Source organism: Mastomys coucha, chromosome X (genome assembly GCF_008632895.1).
Source record: "Mastomys coucha isolate ucsf_1 chromosome X, UCSF_Mcou_1, whole genome shotgun sequence".
NCBI classification, from domain to species: domain Eukaryota; kingdom Metazoa; phylum Chordata; class Mammalia; order Rodentia; family Muridae; genus Mastomys; species Mastomys coucha.
In genome coordinates, this window is record NC_045030.1 from 158,370,375 (window position 1) to 158,383,716 (window position 13,342).

Sequence of the window (13,342 nt, forward strand, 5' to 3'; positions counted from 1 at the left end):
GTTCGAGGTGGGGGCTGTGCTTTTTCTTAAGTTTTATAGTCACAGAAAATTCAGTTGTGTGGACTGAAGCTAGGCCAGAGACAGACTATCCCAGAGCCTGCCAGTGGATGCCTATCTGATGTTCTCTAATTGATGTTGTTTCAAGTGGGGAACATCTGTGACTTCAACTCCATCCATCCCAGAAGGCAAGGTCAAGCTCTGACGCTATTTCCTAGGATACAGAATTGGAAAAGTTTTAGGTCTCACCCTACACAGCCTTTTCTGAACTGTCTACTTGCCTGTGGGGGTGGGACTTGAGAATGTAATGTTACATCACTCTCCTAATTAAGTTAAGCTATATGGCAGAGTTTGCAGACTTAATTAAGGTTCCAAAGAATTTTTTTTTTTTTTGAGTTACTACCGAAGGTGATTGCCCTGGGTAGGCATGACCTAATGAGACAGTGAGACAGACCTTTAAAAGGGAACTGGGTCCTTTCGGAAAGAAGAGATTGCAAGAGAGGGCAGCTCCACTGTGAATGGTTTGTGTTGGACTACAGAACAAAGACCTGAGCATAGTTACTTCTAGGAGTTGACAGTAAAGCCATCTGCCACCAACAAATCAAACTAAAGCACCCTGGTACTCTCCCACACACAGGCGCTAATGAAGGGACTGCAGCCTCAAAAAAAATCTGATGTCTTTAAAATATCACTTGTTTGGATACCTCTTCCACTTTTGTGGATTTTTCTATGAGAAGAAATACCTCAAAAAGGAGCATCAGTCCATCATAATAGAAGAGGAAAAAGGGGATCCCTTTACTCCATGAGTATGCCACCTATTTAAAAATATTTATATGAACCCCTTTAAAATTCACACTGTACAACCCACTGGTCTGCTCCCAGCCCTGGGGCAGCTCACTGGAATCTCTCTTTGGAGTATTTGCTTTGCTTAGTTTTACTAAACATATGCTTAAATTGTCTATGGCTCTTGATTGAACTCAAAAAGGTAAGAATGGAGGGACCGTATAAAAGTCTGTCTGTAGCTTAGACAACTAAAAACCTAAAAAATCTCACTCTGTGTGGGTGTGGGAGGGGGCGGGGGTGGATATGCATGCACACTCATGCCTGGGGATGCCCCTTCCCAGAGTATGGTGTGTGTGTGTGTGTGTGTGTGTGTGTATGTGTGTGTGTGGTATATGTGCACATGTGCACCAAGCATGCTGGAAGATAGTGGGTGTCCTGCTCTGTTACTCTTGGCCTCATTCCTTTGAAATAGGGTTAACTAAGGGAATGTGGAGCTAGGCTGATGGCCATCAAGGCCCAGTGATTCTCCTACTGGTCCTCATACTTACTCAGCAAGTGCTCTTACCTACTGCAGTCATCTCTCCAGCCTCACACAACCAGTTTTTCAGCTATTCTATCACCTGCTTTTCTTCAATGAGCCTTGTGTTCATCCTCCTTTTCTTCTCACACTGTTTAGTGAAGGTAGCACTATGTTGGATCTACCCATTCTACATTTTAACCAGTTTCTCAGATGTGGCAGCCTTGGTTGTTTTTAACAGGAATTACAAGAGGGAAGGAGGCTCAAATTGGCTCTGAAGTTGCATAGCCATGTAATCTTGGGAGAAAGAATGACCTGTAAGATCTGCATTTTCCTTATCCATAATACCCATGATTTTATGATATACTGAGGCAGGCCATTAGGAGAAAGGGAGATGAAAAAACCTGTTGGGTTTCAAGGAGCAAATTGTTGCCCTAGAATGTGCATATACTTCGGTCAATTAAACTAATTATCTTGAAAGAGTTTGTGTATGAGATCCAGAGGACAATCTCACATGCTTTTGTTCAGGCACTAGCCACCATTTTTATTTTTTGAGCTTTGGGATTCTCTGCCTCCCTAGCACCTGAATTACAAGTGTGCAGCCATATATCCAGCACCTCCCACCCCTTTCTTTTGCCTTTCTTAATGTGTACTTTGGGGATGGATCAAATTCAGGTCCTCATGTTTAAAAGGCAAGCAAATTTTCAGACTGAGTTAAGTTCCAAGTCCTAGATCTCTTTAAGGGTTTTAATATGCACAGAAGATTATGACCTGAGTGGGGTCAGGAAGGTATGAGATTTTGGACATTTTAAAAGCCAATACTGCTTATTCAGAGGAAGGAAACCATCAGTATGCAAATGGCAAAGATATGATTTGGTGATTTTATTGGGGTGCCAGGGCAAAGACAGGATTACTGAATAGGGAAGTTCACAGGATTGACATTTGGTTTTCAGTGCGGTGCAATATTCAGGAAATTAAACTGAACCGTTCTATGAAGGTAAAAGGAGTCCAGCATAGGTAGATAGGTTAAATGTGTTACTTCTCACTCTCAAACCTATCAAGTATAAGGTGTCACCTGATAGAGAAAAGATATATGTGGACTACGTTTCCCCAGATAGGAAGAACAGAGAGGTGACAAGGACACAGGTAGTCTGCGTACCCTGTCTTACCTGGAATAGACAGAAAGAATTCCAGCCAGTTTCTTTGGGCTCTTGATGGAGGAAATATCCCTGTGTGTCTGGGATAGCCCATAGGACCTGTGATGTCAGGAACCCTCCAGTGGGTAGATGAAAACTGCAGGGAGAAAGGGCAGCTTTCGGTAACCAGCCCTTTCCTAACAGGAGATTTCCCCCAAGTAACTCGATGCCTATAAAAGCCTTCCTTTAGGAAAGATCACCCAGTCTTAGGTTGGCACTTTATTGTTTCTGTTAACGTTCTGCCATTATGAGTGTCTTTTTCCATTATGAGTGTATTAGACTTGTTTCCTACTTTATCTTGTATCTCTGTTTTTCAATGTAGGGGAACCAGTTATTCATTTTATTATTTATTTTTCTGAGGTGGGTGCTGCTTTGCGGGACAGTTATGTCTTCTAATAATGAAGGGACAAATGTTATCAGCGTCAAAGGCCTCTTCTGTCACCAGCGTGGTCTGCCTTTGTGCTCCTCCATCACCCATCTGCCTAAGGCTACACTTCACTGTGGAAACAATAAATATTGCACTGCTATCTTCAAAGCCCCTACATGTGCCAGTAAGGTGTATGGCTACAAAAACTCAAGGTACATGGGTACCATGTAATTCCAGGAAGGGCTGAAGAGCTTCAAGTCAAGGCAGTTTGTTTAATGCTAAGAACTGCATTAGTGTGCACCCTAAGCTAGACACAGGGATGAGGAGAAACAGTACACACTCAAGGACAGGGTCTCTTGACACAGGGATTCATCTTTGGAAGCCTGAAGTGCTGTCCTTATGAAAATACAAAACAGATCCAAACAAAATTACAGTGATCTTTAAAGGGCAGAGTTGGTCTGAACATTGATTTAAAAAAAATGCTTTATCAATTAGAGACAAGAGATTATTTTCCTGATGATATTTATTTCATAAATGTAATTATTTTCTAAAACATATTAAAATAGAAAACATGTTCTTTTGATCAATTTATACAAAGAAAATACCAATATAGTAATAAAAATACTGAAAATATATGAAAAGCACCAGAACATTAGAGAAATTACACTGGCAACAATTCTAGGAATATATTTTTTATAATTATACAATAAAGTGCTATTAAATCCAGTCAAAATTAGTGGCAAGATATAAAAGTTATGGATTTATGAAATTTGAGACTAGGTTAACCAGCATTTGTATTTTAGGCTACTTGCAGATCAAGCTAATGATCTTTTATTAATGTTTTCATGGAAAATGTATTAATTCCCATTCCCGAGTGAAAACAAAAATCGAAATGAAAATCCCTGGTAATTTGATCATGAGAAGGCAATGACATGATTAAAGAAAAAATTATTGATCAGAATACCAAAAATAATCATGCACTTATGATTAGATTAAACCAAATAAAGACAAGACAAAATCAAATGTAACTGTATAGATTAATCAAGATTAGCAGAAGAGTTCAGTTACTGTTGACATTATGTTAATTTCCCAAAGTTCTTTTAGTCACATTCACGACACAAAAATGTTAACAAGATGTTACTAAATTCAAGTGACCAGACAACAAGCAAAGAAGGGTGTTTAGTGTGTCAACATGATTTTCTTATGAAACATTAAAGGGACACTGTTAAGACAATTATATTCCTCATCTTGGCTAATTAATTGCTTGTTTATCTGATGAGGAATGAAAAGCATAGACAGATATTTTGGGATGACATTATATTAAGGCCCCAAAATCTACCACTTGGGAAGTCACTGTGAACATACAGCGACATAGATACTGTGCACAGTACTTAGGGTGGACTGCAGTCTGTTTCACATCTGGAGGTGGCAAACTGAAACAGAAAAACCCAAATTAAGACAAAGCATCACACTAGTGTCCGTTTAAGGTTTTTTTTCCTCAGCCGAGTTTTTAAGGAGCTCCGTTACATCACTCCTTAAAACTCGGTTTGGGAATCAACTTCTTCAAGATGAGAGCCCCAACTCTACTCCTGAGAATAATAAATCTCCAAGTATGGCTAAATATTCATTTGCTAGGCAGAGTAATTTTCTTCCTTAAAAAGGCAGACATAGATTTGAACCTAAAGTGACAGAAACTGGTCATGTTAATGATTACACAAAGCTATTTCATTAGCCTCTGCTTCTGCAAGGTGTATCTCCGTAGGAATTTAGGAGCCATATGAGTGAGTCTAAGTATACCGAAGGCAGAATATCCAGTGGGCCCGAGAAGCCACTGGGAATGATAGTGCTTCCCATTCTCTAAGCCTCTCTGCCTTGCTTTTATATCTGCACACACGAATACTTTTTAAAGTTTCCTTCTCACCAACAAATTTTAACAAGGACCATTTGGAACCCAAGGTTATTTATAGTAATGGACATCTAAAACAACTAGACTTTCAAAAAATGTTACATAATGCCTTTCATTTAAAAATGAGGGTGAAGGTGACATAATTTGTGGTCCACAGAGGAGACTCCTTTGCCCCGGAATGAAGATGAAGATGGAACAATGGAAAAGTAGGCCCTTAGAATAAACCAGGCAAAAGGTTCAGTGTTCAAACATAGGGAAACTGCATATAACTGACTAGAAAGGAGGGCTCTTTTGGAGACGTTCCTTCTGGGCACTGATAAGAGAAATCAAAGACAATCCAACCACATGTAGCTTTCCATATTGTATCCAAAACAGAGTATTCATTAAAGAGCCCGGATTAATAAGAGACAGGCTGCTCAGTGACACTGAGAAACAAAGGCTAAGGAGGTTTGGCATTAAATAGCTTTACATTCCAAAACAATATCAACTATCATCTGGAAATAGTTCTCCAAGTTACAAAGTCATGATTACATAAATTACTCTGTTTAAGTACGCTTCCTTTTTAATATACATATTTTACATACATAGTATAGAAAAACTAATTAAGTCAGCTTGGCTAGTAATTCTGTAATTTTAAAAAAAGGAGACTACATTTTTTTTTTGGCTACAACAAAGTATATTACTTAGACTTTTTAGCTCAGCTAGTGTAAATTTACATAATAAAACTTTGCTTTGAAAGCATTGAAATCAAAAAGAAAAAAATAAATTACGTTTAAGCTATTAATTTGTACATTGCATATACGTTTATTTAGTTTCCTAACTAGCTATAGTCTCTAATAATCAATGCCTTGAATATCTCTCTAGCCAAACAACTTATATTCAAGATAGGCACCCTCCCATGTGCTGCAGTATCTCCTTGTAGGAGCCCAGATGTATAGGAGTTCTGGTAGCTGTGTGGAAAAGTTTGGGTGGGGGCTGTATTCCTCCTCCAGATAATGTCTGAAAGAGTTTTATGGTTTTGACCAGGTGCCACTTTTAATTGTATAATGAATAAAAGAAAGAAACAACAAAAGCAAGCAAGACCATTGTTAAGGCAAGCAGTAGCTGTTGGAACCAGAGAGAGCGCTGCAGCTGGTCTTCGAGTTTCCTATTGCTTTCTAGTAAACGATTGAGCTGAATGGGGAAAAAAAAAAGGATGAGAGATTGATATCAATAAAACAATCATGAGAATGCCAAACTGGAATATCAGAACTCTAAACACTGAAGGGATGGGGTCCCATCTACTCTGAAAGGTTGGGAACTAGAAATGCAAGGGAAGCATCCAATGTGTTTGGTGGAGGCAGATGTCCCTGATGCTCTATTCTAAGAGGTCCAATTTTCCAGTTGAGATGGGAATAGAGTATTCACTTCCTGGAGGTCCAGACACCTTGGAGATATTTACCTCTTCGGTTTCTCTTTTCTTTTGGGGCATCCCACCCAGGCATTGTGTGGGAAGTAAAGCATCCCACCACTGAGTTCTATGCATGAAGCCCCTCTGTTTCTTTCAAACTGAAATGCACTAGATGGTGCTTTTTTATACACGAGGGTGTCTTTTGTACTCACCAAAGCACTGCCTGCTTTCCTATTTGGCTCTGATTCCATAGTAAAATTGCCAGTCTTTAAACACGCAGAAACTTCCGAAAGCAACCTGGCACTTACCATTTCTGATTGGCCTCCTCATAAAGAAGAGGGCACTTCCAAGCCAGGTAGGGTGGCTTATACCTGTAACTCTAGCTGATGCAGGAGGATTACAAGTAGTTCTAAGCCAGCGTGGATTCAAAGTGAGTCGTCTCAAAAAGCAAGCCCTCACCTCCCCCCAAAGAAAGACCGCAAAGAAAAACAAATAAAAAAACAACAGCCTCCAAAACCAGTAGAAAACAAAACCAGAAACCCCAACAAACTCTAAGCCCCACAAAGAAACCAAAACCAAAACCAAAAGAGGAAGAAAGAGATGGACAGAGAACAAACCCCAAACACTGGTAGTATCCCTGCTAAAAGTTTCCATTAGGCTAGTGGAGCACAGGTGACCTTGGGGTACTGATTAGCACTGGCAATGAATTGTTCAGTGAGGGAGAGAGTGCACTTACTTGCAGGTACAGATCTTCACTGGTTTTATCTGACATGGCAGAAGCGCTGTCCTTTAGCATGAGACTGTTTGGTTTGCTGCTCTCAACTGTATGGCATCTTAACCTATGAAATTCAAAGGAAACATAACTTCTTCAAAGCTTTAGTATATATGTTTCTTTTTTTTTCTGAAAGAAAACTAGGAAATGCAGAGTTAAATGCAAGTGGTTGTGTATTGGTTTGATTCCTCACTCTAGGCTCGACTCAAGATCGTAGCTCAGACTATAGTTATCTATTTTCTTCCAGGGTCTTTTTTTCTCCACTGAAAAAAATCAAAGCTGGGGCTTTGTGCCTGTTTATAAATGACTGAGCTTAGCCCCCAATCCCCTTTTAGCTACCTTATGTGTATAAAGAACAAGAGGCTGTGCATACTGCCTACTGCCCCAGGGGATTCAATAGAAAGCCTTTTCTAAGTTGTTTAGTAGAATTTACCCAAATTGCCTTCTAATTTCTAGAATGGAGGGATGGCGCTTTACTTGAGCTTTTAGCACCAAACCAACAGGATCCCTCCCACCTTCTAGGTGGGAAGAGTGATTTTCTCTTAATAGCTCCAGAGAAGGCAGCCATTAAAAACTGGTAAAACCCAAAGCAAAAAAGAAAAAAAGAGTAAAGCAACTTCTCTTTAACAAAACCCCTCATTTTGAGTGTTTCATAAGCACTCTGAGTTAATATGGGATTCTTTATATGTCACTCATTCTTAATATTTCCACAATTCCTCATGCTTTTCACCAAAACCAAAAAGATCTTGAGTCTCGAGTCACCACTGGAGTACACAGTAAAGCCCTGTTTCATGAACTCAGCAAACTAAACCAAACCAAAACAAGCAAAGCATGACCAAATGCATTTTGTTCCTTATAATTTGAAATTTTATGCATGCTATTAGTTAATGAAAAGTAGGAGTACTTCTCCTCAGAGTTCAGCCTGCATGAAACTTTTCCAGTGATGCTAGAAATCCTTTATTTGTTAAGTATTTTCTTCTTTGAAACATGATTTACATATGTAGTCCATGTAACCCTCAGTCTTGATCATATTGCTGCAACCTCCTAGTATTGTGTTTTGGGGTCATAGGTGTCTATTGCCATGTTCCTCATTGTTTTTGTTTGTTTGCCAGTACAGGGGATGGAAGCTAAGACCTTACACTCTAGTACTGACCTATCTCCCCAGCCTGCTTACTTTAACAGTGCACAATTTTCTCACTTCCAAAACCCAAAGACAGGCTGGACATGGTGGAGAGCTCTTGTAATGTCCAGTGCTCAGAAGACTGAGCCGCGAGAATTGTCACATGTTTGAGGCTAACCTTGGCTACATAATGAGACCACGCCTCAGAAAACAAACATCCCACCCATGCCAACAAGACCTCCAATACAAAACAGAAAGAAAACCACTGCCCTAAACAAACAAGAAAAAAACCAATAACCACGACAGAATCCAAAACCCTACAACAAGCAGAAGCCAAGACTCCTTCATCAACTTCCCAGTTGCTCTGCAATCTGCAGCACCTCCAGTTTAGCCCAGAGGTCTCCATCTGTCTCTCTGGCCTGGCGTCTAGCTTCTGTGATTCCTGCCTCCTGAAGATCATCAAAACCATCAAGTGGGCAGCACCAACACTTCATCTTTCTTTTTCTGAATGGCAGGGGTTGGTACCACTGGTACCACTGTTCACTTCTGCTCCGGGACACACTTTCTCCCCTGAGCTTTAAGGACCTGACAAGAGCTGTCCTTTGACCACAGAATGCTCCTCTAGGTTGGGCACACCTCATAAGCAATGAGCCAGTGCTCTCCTAGCTGTCTCTTGGCCACCCTACCCAGTTAAGGAAAACGGAGCTCTTTGCTGTTTTTTTTTTTTTTTTTTTTTTTTTTTTTTGCATAAGCCAAGTACAGTTCTTTTTTTCTTGCAACTTGCTTTGCCTGCTACCAGGAAGCTCTTTGTGCAGTTACAGTCAGTCACAATGTGACTTCCTTTTTCATTTCCAATGAAATGAAATTTCAATGGTCAGTAGAGAGATTATCCTTAACTACTCTATAAACCAGGGTTTCTGCCTTGGGGCTACTAGTTTGGGGGGCTCATAATTTTGAGGGAGTGGTATTCATCAAATGTAGGATGTGTAGAAGCATTTGCTAGATGCCCACTGCGCCCCCCACCCCCACTGCTGATTGTGAAGAACAAAGACATCTTTGGATATTGGGAAATGTCCTTGGGTGGGGGTTGGGGGGACAAAACCGATACATTCCAATAAGTTGTTATCCCATTTTTAAAAAGATTTTACTTATTATTATATGTAAGTACACTGTGGCTGTCCTCAGACACACCAGAAAAGGGCATCAGATCTCATTACAGATGGTTGTGAGCCACCATGTGGTTGCTGGGATTTGAACTTGGGACCTCTGGGAGAGCAGTCAGTGCTCTTAACCGCTGAGCCATCTCGCCATTTTAAAAAGGTGTAAAGTAAAGGAAACTAGAAAGAAGTCTTTCCTTGTTTCCTTTACATTCTCTTGTATATTTAAAGACATTCGTCACAGCTGACATATGGGGCACACAAAGCATATAACTGTGCACTGCCTTTTAAATAGGATATTGTTTCTCTGAGCAGCTTTTGTAATGCTTATCTACTCTGTCTCTTCACTTTGGAACAGAGTGACTGGATTCTTGGAGTGGCTCCAGGGTCACTTGACACGGAAATGTTCCAATGGATCTCACTAGGATTTACCAGTGACCCCCTTGCTTTGTCTTTTCCCTGCCACAGACAATACTGCCAGTCTATGAAGCAGGTGAGCATTCTGACAAGGGGGATGTGAAAGTCTGAGATGTGCACCTGCCCACTGGTCAGACCTTGAGCAGCTCCCCTTCTTTAATCCAGGTACCCCAAGAATCTAACAGTTGCAAGGCCTCCCTCCCCCTGAGAAGAAGTTCTGACTCTGAGTCTTCCATCACAGACGAGAGGCTGTGAGTAGACACGTTCACTCACCTGTGTTCCATCACTTTGCTTCTTGGAACTTCTTTCCAGAACTGAGTCAGTTCTGCAGGCCCAGTGCCAGATGACTGCTCCATTTCGGCAGCCATTATCAGAAACCGGTCTTGGGCAGAGACTGTTAAGCCTGCATTTCAAAAAAGTAATTTAACATATAAACAAGAACTATGTGTGGGAGGGAGCTGGATATGTGGTTTAAGGCATTGTCATTATTATTATTATTATTTGAAAATATATTTTATTATGTAAAACATTTTAAGTTGAAAAATATTTTGACCACACTCTTCCCCTCCCCCCAAGGCCTTCCAGGTCCTCTCCCATCCCTACCCATGCAACTTTTTCTCAAAAATCAAACAAAACCACCACCCAACCAAGAAAACAAAATAAACCACCACCCAGAAAACAAATACCCCACCCCTACCCCCAAACTGTAACCAAATAAAGCACTCAAAAAATTATTCTGGTCAACTACTTCTGAACATGTGAAGGGGGGGGGAGGAGGGAGGGAGGGAGGGAAGGAGAGGGAGAAGGAGAGGGAGAGGGAGAGGGAGAGGGAGAGAGGGAGAGGGGAGAGAGAGAGAGAGAGAGAGAGAGACAGAGAGACAGAGAGACAGAGAGACAGAGAGACAGAGAGAGAGACAGAGAGACAGAGAGAGAGAGAGAAACCAACAACTCACCGCCATGTGGAGAAACGATGATATCAACCGAAGCTCCGGGATCACAGCTGCTGTTGCTCGGCTTGACTCTGTATTTTTCTGGAGCTGTGGTTCTCACCTGTTTTGAAACATAGTTACTACATAACCACATGCTGTTTGTGGGCAGGCTTAAGAATGGCTTAAAAGAAAAAGAGCAGCTAATAAAGAGAGACGTTATATGTAGACTATTTGTCTTCACCCAAAAGATAAAAAGTATCCAGAGTTATTTAAAAACCTACTTTTAAGCCCTACTGTCACTTGGCTTTTCCCCACCTTTTTGAGACAGGCCTTTGTAGCTATTGCTGGTCTGAAGCTGGCTATATAGAAGAGGCTGGCCTCAAACTCATACTGCCACACCTGCCTCTGCCTCTCATGAGCTAGGATTAAGGGCATGCACTGTATCACACTTGGCCCTAGCTTTCCTCTTGTTGTATGTATATGAACATATACATGCACATGTGTGTGCAGGCCAGAGGAAAATCTTCATTAGATAAAACATCTAATTCACCACAACACTGAAGGATAAAACAATCCAATCAAAGGTGTCCTTTCCCTCACATGTGACATAACTTGGAGTGTAGTTTCTATTGGATACTAATACCAAATTTGAAGTGTAGGTTAAGCTCACTATCAGCCCTTCTAAAAGAAGGAAGTACAGGACAGGGATGGGGGCGGGACACACAACACAAGCTAAATATTTTACACAAGGCACATTCATTGTTTGACTATAACTCTCGCCATGAGGAATGCCCCAAATCATCTGCCATTGACACACCCTCATTATTTATTATGAATTTTAAGAATTTCTTTTTTACCTTAAAGGCCACAATATTTTTTGTGACATTTGTCAACACTATTAGAGTTTTTTTCTCTCCAGATTCAATGCTTCCAAAATATAACTCCTCTGCTGGGCTAGGTGGAAAACAAAGAAGGCATCTGTAATACTCAGACTAAATAGCACTGGATTCATTAGTCTTAAAAACATGTCTGGCTGATAGTTTATGCTCACTGGTATAAAGAGACTTCCTTATAAAAGATGGTGACCAAAACAGGTAGCTAATGCCATTTTATATATTAAACATACTGATGCTACGCATTCTAGGAAGCCCTATGGTTTTCCCTAAGGTCAGAAGAAAAATAGGAAAGGAAGAGAAGAGAGAATTATGACGATGCTGAATTAATCCTATAATCAACACAATCTAAGGTGGCTCTGTTTCAACTTCTTGGGAGGTTATGGATTATTATCAAAACACAGAAGGCACTGCTGCTTCAGTGTTCCCTGATTACAAACAGATTAGCCGTGAGCATCCTTTTTACACCAACAAGAGAAGAACCTAAGCTCATAGAAAGATTATTAGGGATATGTTTAAGTAACAGAATAATTTCTTACTACAGAATGGTTTAAAATAGACATGGAAAGAAATTTAGAGTTGTTCCAGAGGGCAGTAATACTAATACAACTATTGAGACTCAAGCTTCCAAGTTTGCTATTCGTGGGTACTGGAATATCTACCACCTAAAATGAAAAAGACTCAACTCTCTGGAAAAATTGTGTAGTTTAATAGCATTAGCCAAATTGATCAAGTGCCTCAGCACAACTGGAAGGACATCTGGGCTAGTGTTTTTTGAGTTAAGTTGTACACACACACACACACACACACACACACACACACACACACACACATCCATACATCCTTCCAACAGGAAGGTTTTCATACTCTTTCGGTAGCCTAGGCTAGCCTTCAAGTGTGAGCCTCTTGCCTTTTAAGACTGCTGGAATTGAAAGCTTGCATTGGTAATCCCAGCTGCAGGTATGTTTCTATCTGTTATGTTACATTAGAAATGCCATGCATATCAAGGATATTCATTAATCTAGGGAAGACATGTTTAAGGATGACCTTGCCCACCTTTGGGCAAGACAGTAAAAGTGCATGATTGCTCAGTCCTTTTGGGAGCTCAAAGAACAGGAGACATGAAGACACAGCAATGTTATAAATGTCAGAGGACCTCTCAGTAAACAGAAAAATCACAGGCAGCATGGGAGATGACATTGGTAAGGTCCTTGTGCATGTGAAGGAGAAGCTCTGCAACTCTGATCGGGGCACGGGTAGTACAGTCATTCATGTTCACTGTGCAATCCTGGAAGTTGTCCTGTTCTAGTCTGCCTTTCTGGCTTCTGTCACCATTAACCCTCAAGAGTCTCAGATGAGGATCTATGCTTTGGATGGGCCTCTGAGAAGCATGGAATGTTGACTTCCAAAGTAGCAGAAGAATACGTGCAAACATATGAACTTCAAAGGTGGAAAATGACAAGGAAACAACATGGGAGACAAAATTTATGTTACGCATCTCTCCTTACTCAGATATATACACAAACAATGGCAATACTACCTACTTCAACAGGACTCAACCCATATGCAGGCAAAACAGTTTTGTCAATTAGAGACTTTCAGATTAAATTCTGTAGAAGTCTGGCTGTATTGTTGATGGATGATATACTCCAAGCATAGTTACATATGAAAGTTTTAAGAAAGGGACAAAAAAGGCCACATTAGGTCATCACTGACTAGTGTTGCTATAGCAATACTGAACATAATAATACAGGAAATAGCTCTGGGCTTCTTTTATTTTTCAGTGTGAGGGGTCAAATTCAGGGCTTCACATAATGCAGGAAAGCATTCTAACTATGAGCTATATATCTCCAGCTCCCAATCCATCTCCTCTGGATTAATAAATTGGAATGGAGATA

General features: G+C 40.5%; 1 protein-coding gene across 5 annotated transcripts in view; it reads right to left on the reverse strand.

Annotated features, from left to right (window-relative positions):
- The window catches only part of Mospd2 (motile sperm domain containing 2), a 70,007-nt gene that overhangs the window by 22,813 nt on the left and 33,852 nt on the right, over positions 1-13,342 (reverse strand). For 2 of the 5 annotated variants that reach the window (XM_031371016.1, XM_031371000.1), the window contains exons 11-15: positions 11,409-11,505; positions 10,576-10,672; positions 9,896-10,025; positions 6,893-6,995; positions 2,467-2,590 (exon numbers count right to left, since the gene is read on the reverse strand). In XM_031371016.1, the coding sequence (XP_031226876.1) occupies positions 2,467-2,590; positions 6,893-6,995; positions 9,896-10,025; positions 10,576-10,672; positions 11,409-11,505 (551 nt within the window). Of the gene's footprint in view, positions 1-2,258; positions 2,591-3,368; positions 5,940-6,892; positions 6,996-9,895; positions 10,026-10,575; positions 10,673-11,408; positions 11,506-13,342 lie in introns of those variants that run through there. The other 3 variants (XM_031370991.1, XM_031371026.1, XM_031371009.1) reach the window with 3 other exon arrangements.